Here is a 27,666-nt window from a genome sequence, read left to right as displayed (position 1 = left end):
GTTTACACTTGTATGACCAGCACTGCTACTGAAATGCCCCACTGATGTATCAAATGCATCATGACATTTATACATATACACAGATGTTATGGATTGAGTCATGTTCCCTACAAAGACACGTTCAAGTCCTTACCCTCCAGTCCTGAACTCATATGTAAATAAGATTTGCAAATCCTAAACAACCCCCGGTCCTGTGGGCATCAACTCTTGTAAATGGGAACTTCGAAGATCTTAATATGATGAAGCCAAACTGAACCAGGGTAGGCCTTAATCCAATATGACTGGATCTTTATAAACTGGGGAAATTTGAACAGAGTAGGGGGAGTGAGTAGGAGACAGATGGCCATGTGATGGAGGCAGAGATTGAGTAGCCACCACCAGGATGCTACAGAGTTTGATGAAAGTATGGTCGCTGATACCTCAATTTTTGGATTTCTAGCCTCCCAAACTGTGAGACAATAAATGCCTATTGCTTAAGCCAACTAGCCTGCAGTATTTGTTATAGCAGACCTGGCAAACTAAGACAACTCACACACACACACACAATTTAAAAGTATATATGTATTTGAATCATTCCCTCCATTCTATCCCTACTGGCATTGCCCTATTTCAATATTCACCCAACTTGTCTTCCTACATCCAGTTTCATCTCAATACACTTTTCTCACTGCCACCAGAATGATCTAACTGAGTAGACAAATGTATGAAAAAGCATCAAAGTGTAAATAAAAGGTACTTCATACACATCTCGGGCAAAGTGATCTTTCCAAAGTATAAATTGTGTAACTCTCTATTGCTTCTCTACTCAAAAGCTTGCAATAGCTTCCCGTTGCTCTTAGGATATGAGCCAAGCCCACCGTCATTTAAGCTGTGTAAGAGGAGGGACTAAGTCGGTTTTTTGTCTAACCCTTAGCATGGTGTCTGGCACAAGGCAGGTGCCAAATAAATGTCTTTTGAATGAAGGAATGGACTTGGTGGAACCAAAGCTGTTTAGATGGTATGAAATGTACATACCTGTGATACAGAAAGTGTCATTCAAAACACCTTTGAAACCTATAAAATTGTGTGGTGCAAAGTGTGAACCACGGTTAGCAGCAATGTTTCAATATGTGTTCATCAGTGGTAACAAATGCACCACGCTAATGAAGGGTGTTGTTAATCAGGGAGAGTGTGTGTGTATATGGGAATCCCCTATATTTTCAATGTAATATTTGTGCAATCTAAAGCTTCTTTATTTTATTTTATTTTTTAAATTTATTTCTCTCCCCTTCCCCCCGCCCCCCCACCCCGGTTGTCTGTTCTCTGTGTCTATTTGCTGCGTCTTCTTTGTCCACTTCTGTTGTTGTCAGCGGCACGGGAATCTGTGTTTCTTTTTGTTGCATCATCTTGTTGTGTCAGCTCTCTGTGTGTGGGGCACCATTCCTGGGCAGGCTGCACTTTCTTTCACGCTGGGCAGCTCTCCTTACGGGGTGCACTCCTTGTGCGTGGGGCTCCCCTATGCAGGGGACACCCTGCGTGGCACGGCACTGCACATGGGCCGGCTCCACACGGGTCAAGGAGGCCTGGGGTTTGAACCGTGGACCTCCCATGTGGTAGACGGATGCCCTAACCACTGGGCCAAATCCGCTGCCTAAAGCTTCTTTAAAAAAATAAAGAAAAAAACACATTTGAATAATAATTGAATGGACCCAAGATAAACTGCCCTCCCTTCTAAAATGTCTGTATTCTCATTTTCCACTTGGCATAAACTCCCTAGGATCACCAGTGATCTTTTTATGTAACTATCTTCCAATCTTCAAGCAAAGCAATTGGATCTTCTCTCCAAAGTACACCCAGAGCCTGGCACACAGCAGGCATGTAATAAATATTTACTGGTTTTAGTCTTGATGGTATCATATAATCTGGGTTCTTAACCTTTCAGAACTCTTCTGTATATATTTCTACAAATGTGTGAGCAGGTACACAGTGGCGTGAGCAGGGCCATGTGTTGATGAGTATTAAAGGTTTGGATTGTGGGGGTATTTTCAGGACTTGGAGTTGCCCTGGGTACTGCAGGGACAGATGCTGGACATTGTATGCTCTACCATGGCCCACTGGGTGGACTGGGGCAGAGTGTAAACTACAATGTAAACCATTGTCCATGTGGTGCAGCAGTGTTCCAAAATGTATTCACCAAATACAATGAATGTGCCACAATGATGAAAGAGGTTGTTGATGTGGGAGGAGTGGGGTGAGGGGGGTGGAGGGAATATGGGGACCTCATATTTTTTTAATGTAACATTTAAAAGAAAATAAAGAAAAAAAATACATGGTTTTTAGAAATACAACACATAAAGGAAGGTCTAGTTTCTCCTCCTTTAACTTAAAATGCCAGGGCTACAAGGACAGTCTCTTCTCAATGGTTTAGCCTGAAGAATCCAAATCAAATTAATGTCTTTGATTCTCCAAGAGCTGGGACAGGGCCATCTCTGAGAATACACCATCTCTGTCTGGTCAGCAACCCCAGAGGTATCTCTGAACTGTTCCTCGCCCTTGCCCCTCATATCTAAACCAAATCTTTTTCAACCTTCTAAATTTTTTCCTATCCACCCTTCTTTTTTTCCACCACCAGCACTACTGAGGTCCAAGGTACCATGGTCATTCCTCACTTGGACAATTGCACTTGCCTCTTAACTGCCTTTACCCCACTTCCGCTCCATTGTCCACAATGAGCTAGGGTGATCTTTCTAAAACACAAATCTAATAGAGCCACCCTTTGATTGCACACATCCAGACCTTTCCAATGCTTTTAGGATAAAGATTAAACACCTTAAAGTGTTCTACAAGGCCCTGTGAGGCCAGGCTCCTCCCCAGCTTTCCAATCGTATCTTCAACCAAGTCCCCTTTTGTGCCTACCACTGGGGTATGCACGTGTTGCTCCTTCTATCTGGAAAGGTCTTCCCTTCGCCTTTCATCTCGACATTTTGTACTTTATATCCTCAGGTCAAGGTTTCCTGGAGCATCATGTACTTCTCCTTCATGGCACTTGTTACAGTTCTAAATTCCAATATTCCTGTGATTGGACAAATGGCCATCTCCTATAAAGAGCATAAATTCAGGGAGGCAGTTGGATCCCTAGAACTAGCAACAGTGTTTGTCTTGTAGTAAAAACCTAATAAAAATATTTTTAGATTGGGTGGCTGAATCTCACTCATTTCTGTCTCCTCCTTAACCTGTGTTGTGGTCCTGTCAGTGTCCTCTCCCACCCCCATAACCTCTGCTGCTGCTGTTGCTTCCTGCTTCCACTGCCTGACTGTGGTCACTGAGGACAGGGCCTTCATATTACTGCTGTGAGGCTCCTGGGATTGCTTCTACCACACTTCCTAGCACTATCTTTTACACAGACCCCACTGCTCTCTCCTGGAGGAGAGAGTGACTTTTTCTCTGTATTTATGCTATTAGCATAAGGAATACACCAACATAAGTTTCTGAGGAACCCACCTAGGAAGATGCTGCTCAGGTTGGGAAACATAGAAAACAAGATATCTTTAGTTTCTGGCCTACAACTGGAACCAGACAGAAGTTGGGAAATGGATTACGATAGGGCCTTTGATGGCATGAAAGGCTGCACATTACATATATGACTCACATTATATTTCTACGGTCTAGAGTTAGTCTAGGTTAGTCTCATCCTTTAGCTCTCAGCTCAGTCATCACTTCTTTGGGAAGGCATCTCCTGTCCTGACTAGAAAGGTCAAATCCTCTACTGGTTGTTTCCACAGCACTGCTCTCCTTTATCATAATTGCAATTTCACATGTATTTCCATGGCTTTTTGCTGAATGTCTACTTCCACCACTAGACTATAAACTGCACAAGGGCAAATGCTCACCTAGTTTTGTTACCCTTTGTGTCCCCACATGCTGTACAGTCCCTGGCACAGCATAAGCACTCAAAAAATATTCCTTGAATGAAAGTACAATTTCCCTTTCTTAGTCTGAACGATTAATACTCTCCTCCTGTAGGTGGAGACACTTGCTTTCTAAGCATGTTCTTAACCACAGAGGGAGGCAGATTATAACTTGGAAAAAGAAGATAAGTTCTGAACTAAGACTCTTACACATATTTCCAATATGAAAATACAGTTGTATTTCAAAGATTTAACTATTCTTGCAAAATATTGCAGGAAAGGAGTTTTGTGTAACAGTTTCACGGTAGACATGGTAATCACATCAAAATTCATATATTGCTCTTACATTCTACAAAGCACATTTGGGGGTGTCAGTGTCCGTTTTGGTGGGGTTTGGTTTGGGACTCTGAATGCTGCTATCTGGGCTTAGGCCATCATGGTTTTATCAAAGAATATGTTCTTTGATGTACTTACCAAACAATATGCTTAAGGCATCTTAACTATCAAGGAATGTTCAGGGGCTCTGAACACCTGCTGAGTCTTGTCTGTTGACTTGTATGGGGTCTAGGAGCTCTATGACAAAGAATTGAGCCCTGTGCTGGATTAGGGTCCTCATCTGGGATCAGCAGAGAGAGCTGATCGGCCTTTGAGGAAAGGCTCCGCCAGGGTAGAAATAAAAGGCAAAGGGGACAGGCTGAGCTGACCTAGAGGTCAGAAGATGCATAGGATGGGAATCTCCTAATATGTTTTGGGTAACATTTTATGTAAACTAAGTATTTAAAATAATATAAAAGATGCAGAGGTTCTGGTTCAGGGTGAAGTGTGTCTCACCACTCTTCTAAGGAGAATGTGATAATAGCAGAGGAAAAACCTGGGTCACTAGGAGATCAGTGATTCTGAAAGGGAATCCATTTTCCTAATGACCAAAGAAAGTTAAAACTCCAGGGGTTCCAAAGAGGATAAGTAACTTTGTAAAAAATTAAATAAAACACACCTGCATAGACAAGAAGGGTGAGGCAGGCCCTTGAACCTGGGTCTTCATCTGTTTAACAGCTGCTGCACATGTGGGGTAGTTCACAAGATTAAGCAGCATGGCCCTTGGTTTGCTGAAGTGTGTGTATCTGAGCAAATGAGTGGAAAAACTTATTCTCTAAAGAAGAAAAATGCCACAAGTCAGCACCAAAATGCTCAAACTGCATGGATAAAGGACTCAGTGGGCGAAGATACCAGCAGAAATTCACAACGGGGTTCACCTATCTAGATGATAGCCAACAGGTGACACAGACAGTGGATGGATTAGAGGAGCCCATGCCCTAGATCATTTCTGTGCCTTACCAAGGAACTGAGCACCTGAGGTCAGGTGGGCTGTGTGCCTCTGTGGATGTGCTTCCCAAATTATTACTCAGTGACTAATAACTGCAGCCACCAAGACATTAGCTTTCAAGAGTTCAGACCTACTGAGGGAAGTCCTGAGGGGGGTCTGGGGTCTCCAGGTGGATAGAGAGAGCTCTTCCTTCACTCTGAAGCCAAGAGAGAAAGGCTAATAGGGACTTGTTTGAGCCCAATCATTGCAATCCAGCTCTTTTGCCACCGACACCACAAGATCAAAATACCCCAATTTCTTCATCCACGCAATTGGTAGAATAAAAACCTTTCTCATTGGATTACAGAAAAGATTACATAAGATATTTTGGCACTGAATAAATATTTAGATGCTGAATAAATATTTGTCCCTTTTTCTTCCCAGTGGGGATAAGAGGAAAAGAATAAAGCTGAGGCACATCTCATTTACATCTAACTAGAAATCCAATATGACTATAGGAAAATTCTCTTTACTTTGCAACTTTCCTTCTTTATACACATTTAAATGGAGAACACAAAGATGACAGAAAAAGTCACTCCTAACCCCACAATCTTTAGAAAATTTCTCTTTCTAATTCTTAACTTGTTTGTGCCTCCTGACATATTTAAATAATGGAGAGTACATGGTTTTATATCTTACTTTAATCAGTGTGCTTTTAAGATGTCATAAGTTTTCTACGATTTTTAAAGCAATTTTTGGCTGCATTGTGTTCTATTGAATGAATGAATTGTAATGTATTTAATTATTTCTCTTTGCTGAATATTTCATTTCTCCCCAAACTTTTCTTTGAGTAATATTGCTCTTTTGACATATTTTCTACATTTCTGATTAAATTAATTTGAATTGAGTATTTACTATGCATCAGGCACTGTGTTTAGTAGGGAGAACTTAGAAAGATAAAGATTTGATCTCTGGCCTGGGAGCGCTTAGTCAAGGTAGCAGAAATATAAGAGTAAAAACAAGACAACAAGAGAGTTTGTGAGTGTAACTAAAGAGAAAAATGTAAAATGCTATCTAAGCCAAGGAGGGGTAACCAACTCTGACTGGGTCCAGTGATTCAGAGAAGACTTTCTAGAAAAGGTGGTACTTGGGTTGACCAACTGAGTATCAATCCTTACTTCTTTGTTTCTCTGGCTTTAATCTTGGGAGTGTCTTCAAACCAACTCTCACCTGATTGCTTGGATGTGATACCTGATGCTCTGTTAACCAGTGGCTGAGCCCACTCTGCCCCAAAGTGTTTTTCAATTCCTGGGTGACCCTGGTATCCTCCTTTCGAGGCATTTGGCTTCAATTCAATTCTACTTATGGCTTTGCTGTATTCTTTTGTTAACTTGCTTCTTGTAATGGCTATTGCCAGTGGGTAGTGGTAAATGTTTAGCAACTATTTCTCCCCCACCCAATGAAAACCAAGACCAAAACAAGACAGAACTCGAGTTGGTATAATTTGCTGATTTCTGTGGTATAAGTGTCCTCAATATGATAGATTCTAAGGTTACCAAAATGAAGTCACTGAGCACAGAGTTGAAAAGAGATATGCAGTAGCATATCATTATGTAGTATTTCTACCATACCATTACAAGAGATGCAATTAACCTTAAGAACATATATGATAATAAAATATAGTAAAATAATGAGAAATTAATGAGCTTTGAGGATTTATTACCCTGATTTTTAATATAATTTTTAAATTTAATTTTAAGTTTACTTAATTTAATTTTTATTTATGGTTGTGTTTAGCAACAGGCTCACAAAATGCCTGAAAATTTAATAATTGGCTCTGGCAAGTCTGTATGAGCCACTTTAGCACATGACTTGTTACAGTGTACATCATCTGGTCCTGTCCATCTCTCCAAATTCATCTCACCTTTCTTCCCTTTGCTTTCCCTACCCACAACTGGCCTCGGTCTGTTCCTCACAAAAGCCCCACTTGCTCATATTTCAGAGATTTTTTTGTACAGGTGCCTCTTTTACTGGGAACATTTTTCACCCAAGATATTTGCATTTGATGCCATCTCATAATTCAGTTCTCAGCACAATTACCTTATTGTAGAACTTAAAAGAGTCTCTCTAAAGCAGTGAATCTCTTTTATAATAGCATTTTTAAAACTTTATTTTTTCTTGGTAATTTTCAGGACTAAGTTTATCTTGTCTTTTTTGTCTACTTGGTTACTGTTTATGTGAAACCAATGAGGGCAGGCAATCTTGAACCTGCTTATCAATGTCAAGGCGAGTGCCTGGCACATGGTTTATACTCACCAAATATGAAAGAGTATATGAGTGACTACATTCAGTGATCTCATTGTGATGATGCCAAGATGGGATGCTAATGGACTCCAGAGTCCTGAGATCATTTTTTTCCTCACTTAATAGTCCTTTGATCAAATACACTTGATTTACTGACTAATTTTATTATGACCCAACTTAATGTCTATGTTTTGCTAAGAATTCCTGGAATAGCCTGCTTTAAATCTTATTTTGATAAAACTATGACTTCATATTTTAATTGCATTTTGTTTGTGTGGACATTAGGTGATAGTGATCTTCAGATTTCTGGATTATCTGTGTAAGAAAAGTTAGACTAACAAGAAACATGCTACAGAAATGAGGTTCTGAAGAAGCTCATGAGCTGGGCTGACTTTGCAGAGTGAGAATTTCCTAAGCTTTTCCATTGTTCTCTAAATTCTGGCACAGGGAGAGTGATTCACAGACAGGTGAGTCCATCTCAAATATCTTCCTCATGTCTCCTCTACTGCCAGGATTCTATTTTACTGCGAGTGACAGCCAAAATAATGGTGGTTTAAACAAAATAGAAGTTAATTTTTCTCCTATATTAAAGTCTAAGTCTGTAGTCCAGGATTGCTGGAGTGGTGCTCCCTGGTATCTAGAATCAGGCTTCTTCTATCATGATCCTTCTATTTGCTCTGAACAGCATGGCTTCCACTCCTATGACTACCTTGTAATCCAATATGGCTTCTCCAGCTCCAGTCTGCATGTTACATTCCACTTTCAAGAAGGAGAAAATGGAAGAAGAAAGTTATGCCCCCTTTAAGGACACTTTTCAGATGTTGCAGAACCTACTTCTTGCATTTCTCTGGCCAGATATTAGGCCTGTAGCTATACTTAGCTGCAAGGGAATCTGGGAAATGTAGTTTTTCCTTCCTCTAGGAAGCTTTGGGCCTAGCTAATATTCAGTGCATCTGTCTTCACGAGAGAGAAGGCAAGAGAAGGGGGAAACTATCTATATGCCACAGCCCCCTTTCTACCAAGTGGTCAAGCAATCCCTAAACAGCAATATAACTACTAGACTGAGTTGCCATACCTACATAAATATGGCCAATAAAGTAACAATGAACCTAAATGGATTTAGACAAAACTACTCAGAGCACAACAGGGAACACAAGATTTGTGTTAACATGGGTTCCCCTTGTACCCAAAGTCCCATGAAAGGCAAAGTGCACTGGACCCAGATGGATTCTAAGCACACATATTTGTGTCATAGCTGAGGGAAAATGAGCTTAGGAAACTTTCATGTTATATAGGGACTGATGGCAATTTTCCCATCCTCCTATCCATTGAGAGGAATTTCCTTTACTCTGGAATGTAAGCAAATAATTCTCCTAAAATAAGATGGAATCTTCAGGGATGGAGAAATTCTCTGTCTTTATTATACTACTCAGGAAACAAATCTGTCCCCTGACCCTGAGGGATACAATATCTGAAACTTCCAGAGCTGTTCGTGTTTGTCTAATAGTATCTCAAGCTTTCAGAGCTGTTTGTCTTGATAGTCCATTATGGTCCTGGATTAGTCCTTGGATAGTCCAAGACATGTAGAAACGCCTCCTAATATTCTCCTAAATGCATTAATCTAGTTGACTATTAAAGAAATGTCTCGAGTTGGCTGTGCTGTCAGATCTGGGGTCAGCAGAGAGGATCGCTGGGAGGAACAGGAACACTGCACGCAGCAAAGAGCAGAAAGCAAGACTCACCAGCAGCACAGGGAATAGACAGAATAAAAATACTGACACCAAAGAACAAGTCTTATTCCTCTTCTTCCATGTTCTAGGAACCATAACAGCCCCCAAATTCTTGCAAGACATTGGGAAAGGACTCTCCTAAACATGACTGGGGTTAATTTTTCCACATTCTATTAAATGGGCTCAGAGGCATAGTTTGAGTCAGTAAAGAAAGTGACCTTTCTTGCACATTAAAAAAAAAAACCCAAAAAACAAAAAACAAAAAAAACCAAAGGTCTAATTACTATTCTAAATTTATGTTATCTATGACTGGTTTTTAGTGTAGTTTTGGAGTCTGAGACCTTCTATGTTTTGCTACACTTAACTATCCCCTCACTTTAAGGATTCATAAAGGGATATTGGGAGGCTAAAATGAATGACTAGAAAGAGCATTTTGTTAGAGATTCTCTTTTATTTCCATTGAATAGGGAGAGAGCTTCTTCCTCTTTGCCTTATGGTTTAGTCAGCCAAAGTGGTGCTGATGCAAAATACCAGAAACTGGCTGGTTTTTATAAAGGGTATTTATTTGGGGTAGGAGCTTACAGATACCAGGTCATGAAGCATAAGTTACTTCCCTCACCAAAGTCTATTTTCACGTGTTGGAGCAAGATGGCTGCTGAAGTCTGTGAGGGTTAAGGCTGCCTGGGTTCCTCTCTTCCCAGGGCTTGCTTCTCTTTCCTCTGCGTGCTTACTTCCTGGGGCATCAGCTTAAGGCTTCAGCATCAAACTCCAACATCAAAACTCCAACATCATAAACCCTCAACTCTGTCCTTTGCCATGTCTTTTATATGTCTTTTATTGGGCCCTAATGATGTGACCCAATCAAAGCCTTAATCATTACTTAATCATGTCTAGGTACAGACCAGATTACAAACATAATCCAATATCTATTTTTGGAATTCATAACCATACCTTCTGAATTTCAAAAAAACATTATGATATTCAAAAAAAACCTTAAATCAGTAACAATGCAAGTATTAAATCATATCACAATCAATTTAAAGAAATATAGTTTGTCTTGGGGCAAAGTCGTGTCTGCTATAGACCTCTGAAAATTAGAAAACAATTTATTATCTGTTTCCAATACATGAATGGACAGGCAAAGGATAAATATTTTCATTACAATAAGGAGAAACTGGGAGGGAAACATGAGTCACGGGTCCTCTACAGTTCAGTAACCCTGCAGGGCATCCTCCATTTGATTTCAGTCTGATAATCATTCTTTAAGATGATGGTTTCTTCTCTTTGGTGCCTTATGGGAAACCACCCTTTCCACATGCTTGCCCAATGGCTATTTTCTTGGTTCCACCCTCATCAAGCATCTGGGTGTTGACCAAGCTCCAGACTTCCCCTCCAAGAGTGTTGGGGTGATTGCCACATCTTACCCAAGTCTTAACCCCTCTAGTACAGTGATGTGAAGACAACATTCCCCCTAACCTTTGGCAAACAGGCTCAACCCACTCAGAGTAATGAGTTGACCACCTGGCCTTCCCTAAACTTTGGCATGCAGGCTCAACCCTCTCAGAGCAACGGATTGACCATCTGGCCTTCCTTAATCCATGGGTGACAGGCCCACCCCTCTCAGTCCTGTGGGATGCTGACCTTAACTGCCATAATCCTTGGGGAATGTGCTCCACTCTCTGTTCCCTGGGCTGACAAAACTCTCCCAGAACATCGGGTGGGAATATCTGCCCTCTTGAACTCCTGGTGCAAACTCACCCTTTCTGTATACATGGGTGGGGTTCCTCTCTTGGCTCAAGGTGATATCTTAATTCTAGATCTCAGCTTCCATGGCTTTCCTCTTAAGTCAATTTCTCCTTCAACCTCTCTTTTCCATGTCCCTTTTTGTCCAGGCTGGCAGTGGTTTTGTTTAATCAGTTCTCTCAAAAACCTTGTTGGTTTAATATGCAAGAAGCAGGGGTCCAAGCCATCAGACAGTAAGGCTTTCCACAAGTCTTTGCAAGATAACTGCATTTTCAATCCTGATTTACAAGTTCAAGTTTAGTTAAGTCCTCCAATGGGGCATTTCATTTGTGAGCTTGATTTCCAGAGATTTGGAATTTCCAGAATTAGTTTCTGTTTTCTTTGGGCCTGACAGTTCAGTCCTCAGTATATTGCTCTCATCTAGCATTTTGCTATAAGCTGCAGAAGCCAAGCTGCATTCTCTGGGTTTACTTTGGAAAGCTCTTGAGCTAAATGCCCAGGCTTGCTATTTTCAAATTCTGCCTTCCATAAAACACCAGGACTTAATCTTGCTGAGTTCTCTGCAACTTTAAAACATGGGTCACCTTTCCTCCAGTTTCCAATAATAGTTTCATCATTTACTTCTAAGGCATCATAAAAAGCTCTCTTTAGCATCCATATTTCTATCAACAGTCTCTTCAAAGCAGTGTAGGTCTTTTCTTCCAAGTATTTCCCAATTCCTCCAAAAAATATCCCTTACCCATTTATAAAAAACCATTCCAGCAATTTGGTAATTGCAAAAGCACTTCCCCACTCCTCCATACCAAATTCTGTATTAGTCAGCCAAAGGGGTACTGATGCAAAATACCAGAAAGTGTCTAGTTTTATAAAGGGTATTTATTTGGGGTAGGAGCTTACAGATACCAGGTCATAAAGCGTAAGTTACTTCCCTTATCAATGTCTATTTTCACATGTTGGAGCAAGATGGCTGCCAATGTCTGCAAGGGTTCAAGCTTCCCGGATTCCTCTCTTCCTAGGGCTTGCTTATTCCTGGGCTCAGGGTTCCTCTCTTCCTGAGGCTTGCTTCTCTTTCCTCTGTGTGCTTACTTTCCAGGGTGTCAGCTTAAGGCTTCAGCATCAAACTCCAACATCAAAACTCCAACATCAAAAACCCTCAGCTCTTTGCCATGCCTTTTATCTGTGAGTCCCTACCCACCAAGGGATGGAGACTCAATGCCCTAATGACATGGACCAATCAAAGCCCTAATTGTAACTTAATCATGCCTAGGTACAAACCATATTACAGACATAATCTAATATCTATTTTTAGAATTCATAACTATACAAAACTGCTACACCTTATGCAAAGTTTTAGGGAGGTTAAAAGAACCTACCAAAGAATTTAGCTTATGTCCTTTGGAATTTGTGAGATGTAAGGACTGTACCTAACTCATGTAAAAAGGCCAGAAACTGCCCAGATTCTTTGAATATTTAGCATGGACAAGTGACCACAGTGAGAATAATCTGGTCATATAGCATATAAATCTAAAGGTAGTATTATTGTATAGTATTTGGACTATGCTTTGATAAGTTATGGTTTATACCTAAGATTAGAATTCTGAGCATGTTTTTGACGTATGAATTGAATTTAATCCAAATATATGGATGGATACATTTTAAAGAAACAACTTGAAAAGTAAATTCTGAATAGAAAATAACTTGGTCAGTGTTATTAAAATGTTGATTCTTTGACTTTTGCTTTTATGGTAAAGGAAATAAGTGATTGCTTTCTCTCCTAGAAATATACTGCTGTTACTATTCAGCTACCTATGGCCCATGCTTTGGACCATGTACATTTCTCATTTTCTTGTTTATTCTTTACTCTTTACTCCCTTGTATACTCTATGGTGTGTCTTTAAATTCTTTTGTGCAGCATAAGCCAAAAACCTAGAAGCCCAGAAACCAGAACCATCCAGTAACATTGTTTGGCAATACACAAAAAATTATTTGGAATACAAAAAGGCAAGTAATGCTTCCTGACCCCCATGGAGACTGGTGAGTTTTAATTAAAGCCTGTCTGTGCCTTCTTTTGTTTTATTAGCAAGGCCCTGAGATTACCTCCTGGGCCCTGAGTCTGTTTGTCTTTAAGGGAGGTTATCAGAGGGGTTGCCCTTATGCACACCTCAGCAGAGTCCCAGAGACAGATAAAGTAGATACAACCCCAGGTATTGGTTCTTCTGAGGGCTACAGAGACCCACAGGTTCTATGGTCATGGCAGATGGAGTTCAATGCCATGTCAGTTGGCCCTTCTTTGGAGTTTGTGTTTCTGTGTGATGGAGCTGGACTCAGATGTGATCTTTTTTCACAAGCCTCTACTGTTAGGTTTACCAGAACTGTAGTTGGTGCTGGGGTTTAATATATACCCAGATGATCTGAATCTTTGGACTGACCATATGATAGCCAGGCCCTGAGCCTCAACAGACTTCAGCTCCTACACTCTGGTTTATTGGATTTACCCCACTCAGCCAACATGGAGTTGAAGAAAGTCAACCACCACACCATGGAGCCAAGAGTGGCTACAACTGAAAGCAGGAGGATTGCATCCAGCATCCAGGTGGAATCTAAGCCTCCTCTTGATATAGATGTGGAGTGGACACAACCAATCCAAGGTCCACAGGATGGAGGAATAGAATATGGATTAGAGTGGACGTACTGATATTCTATTCATGAACTATTGTGATTAGTAATCGAAGAAAATATGGCATTGGTGTGGAGAAAGTGGCCATGGTGGCTGCTGGGTGTGGGGAATGGGAGGAAGAGATGACATGTAGAGGCATTTTCGGGACTTGGAGTTGTCCTGGGTGGTGCTGCAGGGACAGTTACCGGACATTGTATGTCCTCCCATGGCCCACTGGATGGAACGTGGGAGAGTGTGGGCTATGATGTGGACCATTGACCATGAGGTGCAGCGGTGCTCAGAGATGTATTCACCAAATGCAATGAATGTCTCATGATGATGGAGGAGATTGTTGCTATGGGGGGAGTAGTAGGGTGAGGGGGTGGGGGGTATATGGGGACCTCATATTTTCTGAATGTAATAAAAAAATAAATAATTTTTTTAAAAAAAGGTACAGAACAGTCTCTGCTTTTCTCATGCATCTCTTCTGTCAGGTTTAACTGCAGAACTTGGTCCCTGGGAATGGCCATGAGATAAGCTCACACATGACTATCTCCTAAGACCTCTGCAAAGTAGGCAATAAAAAGGTCCCTAGCCAGTCCCTTTCCTAGTGGGAAATCCTGGTTTGGATGCCATCTGGACCCAGATATCTCCAAGACCTCTACCGTTCTAGGGATCTCCAGAATGCGGTGACAGTGAGCAGGGTTTGCTCCAACAGGATGTTGGCTCAGCAAGCAATCCATTCAATCGGGTCTAGTGGTGGGACGCTACCCTGACTGACAAAAGTGTTTATCCTCCCCTACAATAATGGGCAGCTTCTAATTGGGACAACCTGCCTACTGATAGTCTAACAAGGAAGAGGCTAATCTTTTCCTGCCATACCACATGGCCATGGTATGGCTGAACATGGTCTCTGCATTGGATCCTGAATTCCAGTTAAACCTGCGTAAAGGAGAAGAAGAGAAAAAGACAGATCTGAGGTCCAGAGACCATGTGGTCATGTCTCCTTAAAGGGATGAAGAAATGCACTACCAAACCAGTCAATTTAAAATAAGCTCGGGTAAGTTACTCAGAGGCAGAACCTAGAAACTGAGCCTTATATTTTAAAAAGCTCGTAGAGACAATAAAATACCCTCTTGATAGATCCTAACTCTAGAGAAGGGCAGATCCTTCTAAGAGCTCCAGTCTGCCTGAGATATCTGTAGAAAGCTGCAGAAACTTTCTCTGGGCCCCAAAACTTTAATTAACTCCCTTTTAGAAACAGCTTTCTCAGTTTTCAACTACCGAGGCCATGCTGCCAAGATGGAAAAGGTAAGGAGTCATGGGCACAGGCTCATCTTCTAACCACTGCCGTTAGAGGCATAGTCAGCTCAGGGTTACCTGCATCTAGGCTCCACGTCGGCAGGAACCTGGCTCCACGCTGCCTCTCCACATGGACCGGCTGGAGCCTTGCCCCAGGAAAGGAAGGAAGGGGCCTGAAGCCATGCGTGAACCATCAATCTGAGGAGCCCCAAGTGACCCTTGTTGTGGCAGGTAAGATTGTTAATTTCTTAATTAACATGGGAGCCAATTACTCAGTCCAAATCAGTCCTCCAGAAATCTCCAACCTTGGTTGGGCCTAATGAGGGGAGGGAATGGGAAATCATGATCTAGGCTATTTACTAAACCTCTCCCCTATAGAATAAGGACCCTCCTTATATGCCATCAATTAAGATTAAAAAGTTTGTGGCTATTCCTAGCTCCCTTCCTATTCCCTTGTAACATCATGATGGTAATATCAAATTAAAAAATAAAAATTTTTAAAAGAGCTCCCCAAATTATTAAAAATTAAATATATGGTTATATATGAATGAATATTCCTGGATCCCAAATTAGAATAAGTAGGATGGAAAGGTCACATAGAAATTTGAGTATAGAAACTACTCAGAAAGAGAAGATTTTCCTGAGCTCTTGGACCTGCCCAATCCTCTGTATGATCTATGAGGGAAGGGCTAGGTGTGGCAGATTAAAACTCTATCTTCTAGGTCTGGGGATTAAGAATCATATTATAGCTTATCCTGTAGTTCCCCAATTTAAGTCTTTTAACAGCCTTAAAATAAGGGTGGTTAATAATCCTATTACTAAATTTCAATAAAGGAAAGGTCCTTGAAAGTGATGAAAAGCTCTGTTCTAAATTATAATTAAAACCAATTAAACAACTATGATATATTCCAGAACCTAGCAGTCAGTATGCTTTAAAGATTATTCAGTTTCAATTTTATTTAGTTTGGATACTATCTCCCTAGGTTTATAATTAACAATTAAATAAATTAGCATTATATATATTAATCTTTAAGGTTACCCAACTCATCTAACATGGAGGTGAAGAAGGCCAACCACCTCACCAGGGAACCAAGAGTGCCTACAACTGAAAGCAGGAGAATTGCATCCAGCATGCATGTGGAATCTAAGCCCCCTCTTAATATATATGTGGAGTGGACACAACCATTCTAAGGCCCACAGGATGGAGGAATACAGTATGGATTACAGTGGACTTACTGATATTCTATTCATGAACTATTGTGATTAGTAATCGAAGAAAATGTGGCATTGGTGCGGAGAAAGTGGCCATGGTGGCTGCTGGGGGTAGGGAGTGGGAGGAAGAGATGTGATGTGGGGGCATTTTCGGGGGTTGGAGTTGTCCTGGGTGGTGTTGCAGGGACAGTTACCGGACATTGTATGTCTTCCCATGGCCCACTGGGTGGACTGTGGGAGAGTGTGGGCTATTGACCATGAGGTGCAGTGGTGCTCAGAGATGTATTCACCAAATGCAATGAATGTTTCATGATGATGGAGGAGGTTGTTGTTATGGGAGGAGGAGTGGGGTGAGGGGGTGGGGGGTAGATGGGGACCTCATTTTTTTAATGTAACATTAAAAAAACAAATAAAGACAAAAAAATTTTTTAAAAAAAGAAGACAAGCAGACACAGAAGAATGCACAGCAAATGGTCACAGAGAATAGGCAGCAAGGGGGTGGGGGAATAATTTTAAAAAGATAAAAATAAATCTTAAAAAAAAGAGATAGCCTTATGATATTTGAAACACTTTTGTTTGTTTATAAAAATCTAAAATAAGTGGAAGAACTTGAAAATAAAGATGTTTCAGAATTTGTCTCTAAAAAAAATCTTTAAGGCATTGAAAATTTTAAGTTCATGTTTAATGAAATTAAGATAAAGGTATGCAACTAGAAAAAGACCTTGACCAAAAGGTGGAAAGGGTAAAGACAAATGAATTTATATGGCTAAAAGACTTCAAAGTGAGTTGGGAGGTCATTCCAGAGGTTACACTTATGCAAGTCTCAGCAGGATCTCATTGACCGCTATGGTAAATATTGCCTCAAATAGCAGGGCTCCAAAGCCCTCTGGAGATATCTAGACACTACAGGCAGGGCTGACAGCTCAGGAGTTTGGTGCCTCTCCAGTGGGCCTTATTTTGGAAGTTATGCAGCCAGTGTGACAGAATTGGATTCAGTTGTGGTTTCCTTACACATGGCTCTTCTGCTCCTTCCATTTTTTCCTATAGTTAGTACTAGAGTTGATAGGTTTTTGTCCAAGAGACTTAAATCTTTGGGTTTTCCATATCCATTTGGGCCCTGAATCTCAAAAGAGTTGCAACATGTACTCTCCACTTCATTGGATTCACGCAGGACAATGAACAAGGAAATGATGATGGACAACAACCATCCCAAGGAACAGAGAGAGTCTGCAACTGCAAGCAAGATAGTCCCATCCATCTGCCTTATAGGATCTAAAACCCTCTCAAACAGAGGCAAAGTAGGCATCACCATCCCAGAATCCTCAGGATTGGGAGATGAACAATGGACTAGAGTAGACTTACTGCTATTCTATTATAGACTTATTGCTATTCTAGCAATGGAAGGACTTTTATCATTGATTTGAAGGCAGGGGCCACCAGAGGTTTTGATGAGAGGGAGAGGGAAAAATAAGTGTAATATGGGGGCATTTTTGGGACATTGGAATTGTCCTGAATGACATTGCAATGACAGATATAGGCCATTATATATCTTGTCATAACTTACAAAATTGTGCAGGAAAGAGATTAAACTATAATGCAAACTATAATCCACACTTAGTGGCAATGCTTTGATATGTGTTCATCAATTGTAACAAATGCACCACACTATCAAGGATGTTGTTAGTATGGAAATGTGTGGGAGGGGTAGGAAGTAGGGCATATAGGAATTTCCTATATTTTTTACGTAATTTTTATGTAATCTAAGTATCTTTAAAATTAAAAAATGAATAAAAAAAGATAAAGGTAAATTTCATTGGTTGCTAACTGTAATTCAATAAGCTTATTTAAAGATAAAATAACTAGTCTATGTGCTTATGGCTAATTATAAGAAGTTTGTAAACACATTGTCTAAAATGAGCATTTAAATGGCTAAATCCAGGAAGTCATTATTCATATAGAAACCTAAATTGATATTTATAACAAAAAATAACTTCATAACAGGGAAAACTGTCAGAGGCCACCTCAATCTGCGTATTAAAGTGGTGGTCAGGAAAGATAATCTTGATTCCATTGGGAATCTTAGATTTTCATAAAATAATTGAGAAAGTAGTTTTTCCTGTACTGTTAAAGTAAAATACCTTTTAATTAATGTAATCATGTTAAAGGTATAGAAGTAAAAAGCAAAGTACTAAAATAATTAAGTTCATTTGATATGTTATATTTTGAATTATATAAAAAGTAAGAGGTAGACTTTAGTATTGTACAACTCTCTTGTGCATTAAAACCAGGCATTCAGTATACCATGTGGTACCTTTCCATTTGAGTTATTGGCTAGGCTGATCCTTAAGACCCCTAAAACAATAAAAGTATCTTCTACATCTCTGGGCATGCTCCTGAAGTGGATGGAAAATATGCTGCAGTTTCAGACTCTTGCAGCAGCCAGCAATGGTTCAATTTGGCCAGATATACAATGGACATTGCCTCTAGACTGGTTCTGTTTCATAGTGCTGAAGGGTACTATGCACCAGGCTGGGAATACTGGTGCCTACCTTCCTAGCTTCTCTCTAAGATCAACTGTGCTGCAACATGCTGGCTGTGTGAAGGACATACCAAGTGGAGCATTAATTACCAGAGTAATGTGAGTAAAACTTAAACACATGCTCCCATGGAGAGATAACATGTATAGTATTGCAAACCTAGAGCGTAGATCTATTAGCTACAGCTCAGAGAGGAACTTATGCATTGATTAATGCATTAAATAGTATTAAGTACTGTACCTATATTCTGATGAATATAATAATATTTCTTATATTCTAGATCATATGCAGAAGAATGTCAAACATGCTAGAAGTCCTGGTAAATATTATTCATTTTCTAAATAGTTAATGAATGTGCCTATAAGACAAAGGAATGGCTCTCTTAAGTACTGTCTTTATTTTGTTTGCCATATGCTTGTCTAATTGTTGTCTATACTGTCTTTGTGGCACTACAGGCAACTATAAGACTTTTCTCTTAGCTGTCCTGAACAAAACCACCACTGTGGATACTGGGGTTGGCAATTTATACCAAACTTTGAAGGTCTACCACAGTCTCTTCCTGGAGTTAACCAATAACATAAAAGAACTCAAGGAAGAACACTGTTTCCCATCAACTGTGAGAGGATGCAGCTTCTGAAGGTACCTGGCTTTTCTCAGTCTTGTGGCCCAGTATGTCATGGCCAGCCCCCTTTTTGGGCCTACTTACCACCATATTCTTTATCCTTTTAGTGGGACAATGTATCTTAAATTCTAATTAAGTTTATTTCTTATGGAAGCAATGCCTCATAAGTTATGCAGTGATTTCATACAGTCCAATCAGGGTGCCAGACCTGTCTTCCCTCAACTACAATAGGATAGCCAGAGGATTTTATACCTTGCCAGGAAGGGCTAGTTCTCCTAACCAGCAGGAAGTAGCTACAGAAGAATTACCATCACCCTTCAGTGTCACCTTAAAAATAAGGATGTAAACTCTCTGAAGGGAGAGTTGAGGCAAGTTAGTGTAGGGACAGGGAAGACTTGGGTCACAGCAGAAGACTTGGCAGACAAATGGCCAACAGACCACATGGCTCTGAGAAACTTCCTGGAAACCTGAGAGGAAGGCTACTGGAAACATCCTGTGAGTCCTTGGCCATGAGAATCTCATTTGGAATGAGAATCTCATTTGGAATGAGACTCCTGTTTGGAGTCAAGGGAAAAACCCAGATACCTTCAAAAGGCCTCACCATTAGCCTCCTGAAAACGGATAGGTGGGGTAACCAATCAGCACAGTCAACAGCTGAGGCCCCTCCCCAAAATTATGAAGGGGGAAGAGGAAAGACTTAAAAAGTCCTGACCTGGGGCCCCACATGTGTGTCTCATTCTGTAGCACACCCATGGTCCATGCCTGAGACCATGTACTTTTCTCATTTTCTTGTTTCTTAATAACACTTTCCTCCCTTGTGTACCCTATGACATGTCCTTAAATTCTTTTATGTGACATAAACCAAGAACCTAGAAACCCAGAAACCAGAGTTATCTGGTAACACATCTAAAATTAATTGAGATTGCCACTCATCCAATCAATTAAAGGCCTTTAAAGGAGAAATGATTTCAGCATTCAGAGAGAGAATTCCCATCTCTAATTCATACAGCCCATGTCTTCTGGAGAACCTATGGAAGACCTTCATTGGAGTCCCTGGCTTGCAGCCTGTCCTACAGAATTTGGACTTACACATCCCCATGGTTGCATGACACACTTTTATAAAATTTCATACTATTTACAATATCTCCTGTCACTTCTGTTTCCCCAGAAAACCCTGAATAATACCAGCTTCATACTGAGATTTTAGTTTGCTAAAGGGCTGCTGATGCAAAGTATCAGAAATGGACTGGCTTTTATAAAGCGGATTTATTTGGGGTAAAAGCTTATAGTTCCAAGACTGTGAAAGGCCAAACCAAGGTACCATAAGAAGTGCTTTCTCACAAAAATCAGCTACTATTGATTCTGTTGTCCAGTCACATGGCAAAGCAAAATAGCTGCTGACCTCTGCCAAGATCTCAGCCTTCCCCTCTGGGTCACCATTTGCTCTTGAGCTGCTCTGTGGACCTGACCTCTTGGGGGCTTCATACTTAAGCCATCCTCTAGTCTGCTCTCATGTGACAGGATCAAATATGGCACCTTCCTTTACCTGTGTATGTGTCACCATTTTTATCAGACCCAGCAAGAGGTCAGAGACTCAACCTGAGTCAAGCCACATTGACAAAGTCCAATTAAAAGCCCTAAATCGATCTTATCAAGTAATCTAATCAAAGGACCCTCAACCGAATTTAATGCAAAGAGTATCACACCCACAGGAATAGATTAGTTTAAAAACATACTCTTTCTCTTTTTGGGATTCATAAAATAATTTCAACGCGCCAGAGTAGGCTAATTTGCAAGTAGAGAATCCATGAATAATAATAATCAACTGTATATATAGGTAAGAGGAATGATAAGAGATAAAAAATATATAGCCATCATAAACATATATACACCTAATAAGATAGTTTCAAATAGATAATATAAAATTGACAGAATTGTGGGGAGACATAAAATAATAGTCGCTGGATATTTTAACATACCTGTTTCAGAAATTAATAGATCAAGCAGACAAAAAAGATACAGAACATAAACAGTAAATTCAAACATTTATATATATTATAAATATGTATATATGCATATATGTATATATATGCAGAAAAGGCATTTGGTAAATTCAATAGTTTCTAATTTAAAAAAAGAATAAACACCCCAGAAGACTAGGGACAAAAGGAGATTTTTTTTTTACTTGATTATAACTTCAAAAATCTACATTAGGTATAATGCTAATGGAAAAACCATGGCTATATTCATAATAAGATTAGGATCTAGCATGAATGCCTACAACTACCACTACTGTTTGAAACAAGTGTCCCAGAAGTAACCAATAAATTCAAACTATTCCAATAAAAATTTCAGCTATAATATGGAAGAATAAATGTGCATTAATAGATAAACAAATTTTGGGAAAAATAAGAGCAAGAAGGGAAGGCTTACTATCCAGATATTAAGACATTCTACCAAACCATACTGTAGTAATAAGAGGAATATGATACTGACACAATAAAAGAAATAAAACCAATAGAATTAAATTAAACCTTATAGATAGACTCAGGTATAAATGGGGACTTCATAAACAGTATATGTGGTGCCAAAAGTTAAAGAGGTGTCTCTTGGTATGCATCTCTGAGATGGAATTCTTTCATCTCATCACAAACCAAAAAAACGCTGAAATGAAAAAGTCAATGGGAAAAGTCTTTGATACATACTGTTGGAAAAACTAGCTCATGATATGGAGAGAGAAGAAGAAGAAAAAACTGGGTTTTTAGCATATCCCATATATAAAAGAGATAATAGATAAAGACCTAAATGTAAGAGAAAATGATAATGAACACAGAAGAAGAGGAGAATATCTTTGTAATTTAGGGATGGGGAAGGATTATTAAATAAGACCCCAAAAGTATACACCATAAAATTTTTTAAAAGATGCATTTTTGTTATAATAGAATTAGAGTATTTTGCTCAAGGGAGGATATCAGTTGACAGTAACTGATAGATTGGGAGATGGTATCTTCACTGACTGAAAAAGATACAAAACTAATGACTCGGCCTTACAAATTATTCCTGCCTATAACAAGGAAAGATAGGAATACCAGTAGAATAATAGGCAAAAAAAACATGATGATGAGCTATTCCCAGAAGGGGAAATCGAGTGGCTTAAGTGTATAAAGAGCCACTCAAACTTAGTTATCAGAGAAAAAGCAATGAGATGTGGCTTCACTCTGATCAGAATGGCAAAACTTTGACATATGGGGAACACCAAGCATTGGGGATCACAGCAACAGAAATTTTTGTCCTGCTAGTGGGATTATTTACTGGTACAAGCCACTCCAAAGTGCAGCTTGGGAGTACTTTGAGAAATTAAAATTGCATGTTCCCTGCAATTAAGCAAACACTTGTCTATGCTGGAAAAATTCTTACAGAAGTTTGTAAGGGGACAAGGGTGAGGATATTTAACACAGCTTTGTTTGTGGTAGTGGAGAGTGAGATATAAGCTACATGTCCAGAGAAGTTGACTCTGGCAGAGGGGATTGGACTGGGGTTGTAGGTTTTGATGAAGTGCCTTGACCCCATGGATTATGATTAACTCAGCCCTCTGCACATGAGGGTAAGTAAAAAGGAGTTGATAACATTCAGTGATTGGAAAATATTCAATTTACAAATCAGTGAAAGTCAGCTCTAAGTTTACCAGGTACGCTGCACATCTTGTGCATGATGCCCACCTCTGCGCAGCTCTACAGACTAAATTCTTGGATGCTCCTTCTAGACAGGCCCTCTCTTTCTCTTTATTTCCCTGAGCTCCCAGCACCACCCTTGTTAGTAACACATCGCTACTGAACAAAACAGTTCAACATGGTCTTCTATGTTCAGTGACATTGACCTTCCAGCTTACCATAGTGAACAAAAAAAGAGTTTAAAAATCATCTATGAAATTCATGTCACAAACTATTCCATATCAGGTAGGTTTTTTATTTAGCTCATAGACAAATTTTCCTTTGTGCCAGAAAAAAAAATTATTTGTTTTTGTAAAAAAAAGCTATTTGTATTTTTCTCTGAGCTAGCATACCATTAAATGTGCTCTCTCCCAACCCAGATGTGGGGGATTTTTATGTGAGGTAGGATTAAGAATTTCATTTTTAGCCACGGAAGGGAAAAAAGAGAAGTGCTGCTGTTTTGTGTCCTAAAAATCACTGCAGTCCTCATTTCAGAAAGGAAAGGGAATTTAAGAGCACATGCCCTGGAGTCTGGTGAAAGGTAGTTTAGCTATGGGCTTCTTATTTAAACTGCCTCAGTTTCCTCATCTATAAGATGGGGGTGTTGAGAGGACACAGTGAGATCACATATGTGGAGAGCTTAGCACAGGACCTAACATGCAGTAAGCATATAAATAAATCAGCTTTTATTTATTGAATGGTTGTTACGTTTCAGGTGCTGACCTAGGCATTGCTTTCCTTAAGCACACCAGTAGCACCAAGGATGAAATGATACCTGCAAAGTGATCCTGGGGCTGAGGAAACCATCGCATTTAAAGCCTACCACACTAGAGAAATACTGGAGTCAGATAAAGGAAACAGATTGCCTTGAGGGTAGAAGTTAAGAACTTGAGCTTCTGTTTAGCAACATTGGGCTTCCAGCTTACCATAGGAAATATTAATTGCAGACCTAAGAACTCCTTTGGGGCTGAAATTATACCTTAATCATATCTGTATTCCTAGCAGCCAGTAGGACGCCTGGTGCATGACAGGTGCTCAGGGAATGCTAAACAAACCCTTAAAATCCTCGGTTTTAAACATAAAGAAACTGAAGCATAGGATGGCCTTATATAACTTGACCGAAGCTACACAGCTAAACAGCAGTGGAACCAGGAGTTTATCCATTTGTGTTAAATCCAAAATCAGTGGTGGTGTTCTGTTTTGCTTTATTTGCTGCTTCTTGGCCCTGTGGTCCAAGAGGTGTGGAAGGGGAGGGGAAGGGTGGATTTCCAGCCATCCTTATCATTGGTTTTTCTCCCAGCCTGTCAGCAGCACTTGGGTAAATATCAGGCGGACTCTCAAGGCCTTTCTGCCTGATTTTCCACATCCTTTCTGAACCACTAATGTCACAGCATTTTTTCCCCCCTAATGCTTCACCTTAGTTTTCTCATCTGAAAAACGGGCTTAATGAACCCTTCCGGCCTACTTCAAGGAGGCCACCCAAGCTAAGGGTGCCCTCCCATCCCAAGGCACATAGAGCACTCCTGTCACATCCCCTGCCTGAAGAAACTTATTTATTTGTTTTTGTTTTTGTTTTTGCATCCACAGTAGAACGGTGGCATGGAGGGGGAGGGGAGGCTGTCTATTTTGTTCACTGCTATACCCTCCCCCACCCCATGCCTAGAATGTTACCCGACACACAATATTCCACAGTAGTCATCATGTAATACTTCTCTGTCAGATTTATGTGGACCTACTTTCAAACAGTTGCATCCATTTATTGAGTGTTTTTTTGGCCGGAACTATATCAGATGTTGAATTCATTACTTCACCTTTCAAATTCTTCAAGCTTCCTGGCACGGTGGTTCATGTCATGGGGCTGGATTCCAGCTCAGATTTTTGGCAGCTGTGCTCAGCATTCAGAATGCCACCTAGAGTTCTCGGAAGTCAAAGTACAGGAAGGTAGTTCGCTTAGTGGTTAAAGAGAAAGCCCCCCCCCCCCCCACCCCAACCCCAACACACACACGCAAATGATGGGCATTAGGATTCTGGCCCTGCTTCTATCGCGGGGAGTGGGGCTGTGGAGAGGAAAGGAATGATCAGTATCACAGTCCTCTGCAGGTTGACTCCAATTGCAGAAGACCCGCTGTGCAAACTCCTGAGAGTCCCGGAGGTGCTAAAGCTGACGGATCGCCAGGGCCCAGGTGCCTGTGCACTCCCTCGGCTTCTCCCCTCCATCCAGGGCAGGCAGCCAAGTCCTGCCTCCTGCCTCCTGCACCTGCCACACTGACGCCTGCCTCGCTCAGCCCCGCCTCTCCAGGCGACCCACAGGTCGCCCAGTGGCCAGAGCAGGACGCCGGCTGCTCTAGGCCCCTGCGTCAGGACAACGCCCACTGGAGGAGGAGGGCGTTGCTCTGCCGGGGTAGGGGGCAGGAGACCCACTTCAAGACCTCTCCTCCCTAACACCGGGTTAAAAACCTCAGCACCACTTGCCACTGGCAAACCTCCCTGCGCCTGACCCCAGAGTTAGAGACTTCACTTGCAGAAGCCAGGATGGCAGCGGTGGCCCTGGAGAGCCGAGGCATGGGCAGGAAACTCTCGGATTTTGGACTGGTGAGCTAGGGCAGGTGTCAGCGTTGCAGGTAGGGGAGTTTGGCCCGGGGAAAGGGGTCCGAGGAGATGTTGCTGTGTCCCAGTTCCATAAGCTCACCAAGAAGTCTGGATTCATTTGAGGATGACGAAAATGTCCAAAAAGTCAGCAACTAAGATATTATGGCCCCAACAATTGTTTCCAAGCTAGGGAACTTTTGTCCTGTGTGCCTTTCGGGGCCAAGAGTGGATAGTTTTAGGAGTTGGAGATCCAGCTTCCAGAGCTGACCTCACTAGCTGTGTGTCTCTGGGCAAGGCGCTGCCCCTCTCTGCTTTCTCATCTGTAATGGAAGGCAATGGTCCTTGATGATGCAGGGTGGGGAGGGGGGACCTTTTAAAGCAGATCTTTGTGATGTTTTTTTAAAGTGCTCTCATGCATGTATGGAAATGGCAAAACTGGGAGAAGTTGTACCCTATCACCTCTGTGAGAAAATAAGGTATGAATATGACTCAGAGGCTTATTCTGATCTGAAGAGGAAGAAAAAACTAATCTGAGAGGAAAAGGAAAAAGATTTGGTGCCCCAGTGCAAGGTTATTGGAACTTAGACGGTGATGGAATCCTAAATGTGACTAGGGGTTAATTCCTAGGGTGTTATTAAATTACATCGACTTGTTGTCATTCCCTTGAGGCAAACAGTTGTAGACCAGTTCTTTAATTGGCATATACTTACCCAAGGCAGGGGCTCGCCCTCCTGGCCTGTGGGACCGACTTAAAGCCCACACCTGGCAGATGATGAAAGCCTGTGGGCACCTGTCACATGTAGCATTCGTGAGAACTCCCTTCTGAAGAGAACAGGAAGGCCAGAGCTGAGAGGATATTGCTGGTAAATCTAGCGTAATGAAAGAGACTGCAGAACTCTGGACTGCCTTTGTTTTGGTCCTGAGAATGGTTTCATTTGAAAATGGTGTGCCGTGCATGCACACCGGCAGAAGAACTTAGTTTTGGAAAGAGGAACAGCTTGGGAATCAGACAGATGCCTGAACGGATCGTGGTTCTGTCCACCATTGCTGGCGGTGGGCCCCACAACCATGGGAGGGGGGTCAGGGCAGTGATCTGTTTAGGGCGGCAGGGGGCTGACCCTTTGCTCATCAAGCCCTTACAAGACAGAGAATCCACAAAATTGTCACTGTCATTGACTTGGAGTGCTACTGATGATGAGGTTTAATGCACACCCCCGGTACCTCCTCTGCATCTAGAGCAGGGTATTTAACTTTGCAGACCCTCAGTCTTATTCATTTGAAAAACAGGAATTAAAAAAAAACCCTACTTCCTAGGGTTGGTGTGCAAATTAAACGAGATAATGTCTGTAAAGATCTTAGTACAGTTCCTGGACCATAGGCAAGTGCCAGTGTTTAAAAGTGGCAGGAAGGACAAGTGCTGAATCAAACATTGACTGGTACAGCCTAGTCATAGGAAAACTACTGGACATGGAGTCAGGAGCCTGGGGTTCACATCCTTCAGCTTAAAGTTTGAGGTCATTTAATTAGGGTGATGAGGCTTGGTTTGGTATCCGTAAAACAGGGAAGGATTGGACTGGAACGATCTTTAAGATTCCTTCCAGGTCTGACATTTTGGAAACAAACAAACAGAAATCACATAGTTTGTTTTCTTGAAGCTCCTGACCCAGTTAAATACCATGAATTTGGATATAATTCTGATCTAAGGCAGACTGTGAGAAGAACCCATCATTTGTTGAGGGGATATGATGTGTCACATTCTTTACACAACCAACATGCCCAAGAATCCTGCAAGACAGCTGTGGCTCATTCAGTCATCCAATGAAGAGTTCTTGAGCATCTCTTAGTGCTGGGCACAGCAGAAAATATATCTGAGTTTCTGCCCTGGTGAAGTTTACATTCTAATGGAGGAGACAGACAATAAAAAATTAACCAAATGAACATATACTATAATTTTTTGTGGAGATAAGTACTGAGAAAAAAAAATAGACCAGGGTAATGGGATAGAAGATGAGGAGAACTCAGAAATCACAGGTATATATAGTGGTGCCAACATTCAAACCCAGATCTGACT

The 27,666-nt window shown here is 41.0% G+C and overlaps 1 protein-coding gene and 1 long non-coding RNA gene across 3 annotated transcripts in view; one reads left to right on the top strand and one right to left on the bottom strand.

Annotated features, from left to right (window-relative positions):
* Nucleotides 1-1,291: 1,291 nt before the first annotated feature.
* Nucleotides 1,292-24,988, bottom strand: LOC131280642 (uncharacterized). 2 transcript variants are annotated; one of them, XR_009188326.2, is made up of 4 exons: nt 24,818-24,988; nt 3,870-3,974; nt 2,896-3,077; nt 1,292-1,639 (listed from the first exon to the last, which is right to left on the bottom strand). It is a non-coding gene; the product is annotated as an uncharacterized lncRNA (long non-coding RNA). The 2 variants fall into 2 exon arrangements; XR_011650295.1 differs by lacking the exon at nt 24,818-24,988 and adding an exon at nt 4,882-5,013.
* Nucleotides 24,989-25,409: 421 nt separating this feature from the next.
* The window catches only part of PAH (phenylalanine hydroxylase), an 80,893-nt gene continuing 78,636 nt past the window's right edge, over nt 25,410-27,666 (top strand). The window contains exon 1 of the mRNA XM_004446806.5: nt 25,410-25,598. Within this exon, the coding sequence (XP_004446863.1) occupies nt 25,539-25,598 (60 nt within the window). The 5' untranslated portion in view covers nt 25,410-25,538. The remainder of the gene's footprint in view (nt 25,599-27,666) is intronic.

Source organism: Dasypus novemcinctus, chromosome 12, assembly GCF_030445035.2.
Source record: "Dasypus novemcinctus isolate mDasNov1 chromosome 12, mDasNov1.1.hap2, whole genome shotgun sequence".
NCBI lineage: Eukaryota > Metazoa > Chordata > Mammalia > Cingulata > Dasypodidae > Dasypus > Dasypus novemcinctus.
This window is presented reverse-complemented; position numbering and strand designations above follow the sequence as displayed.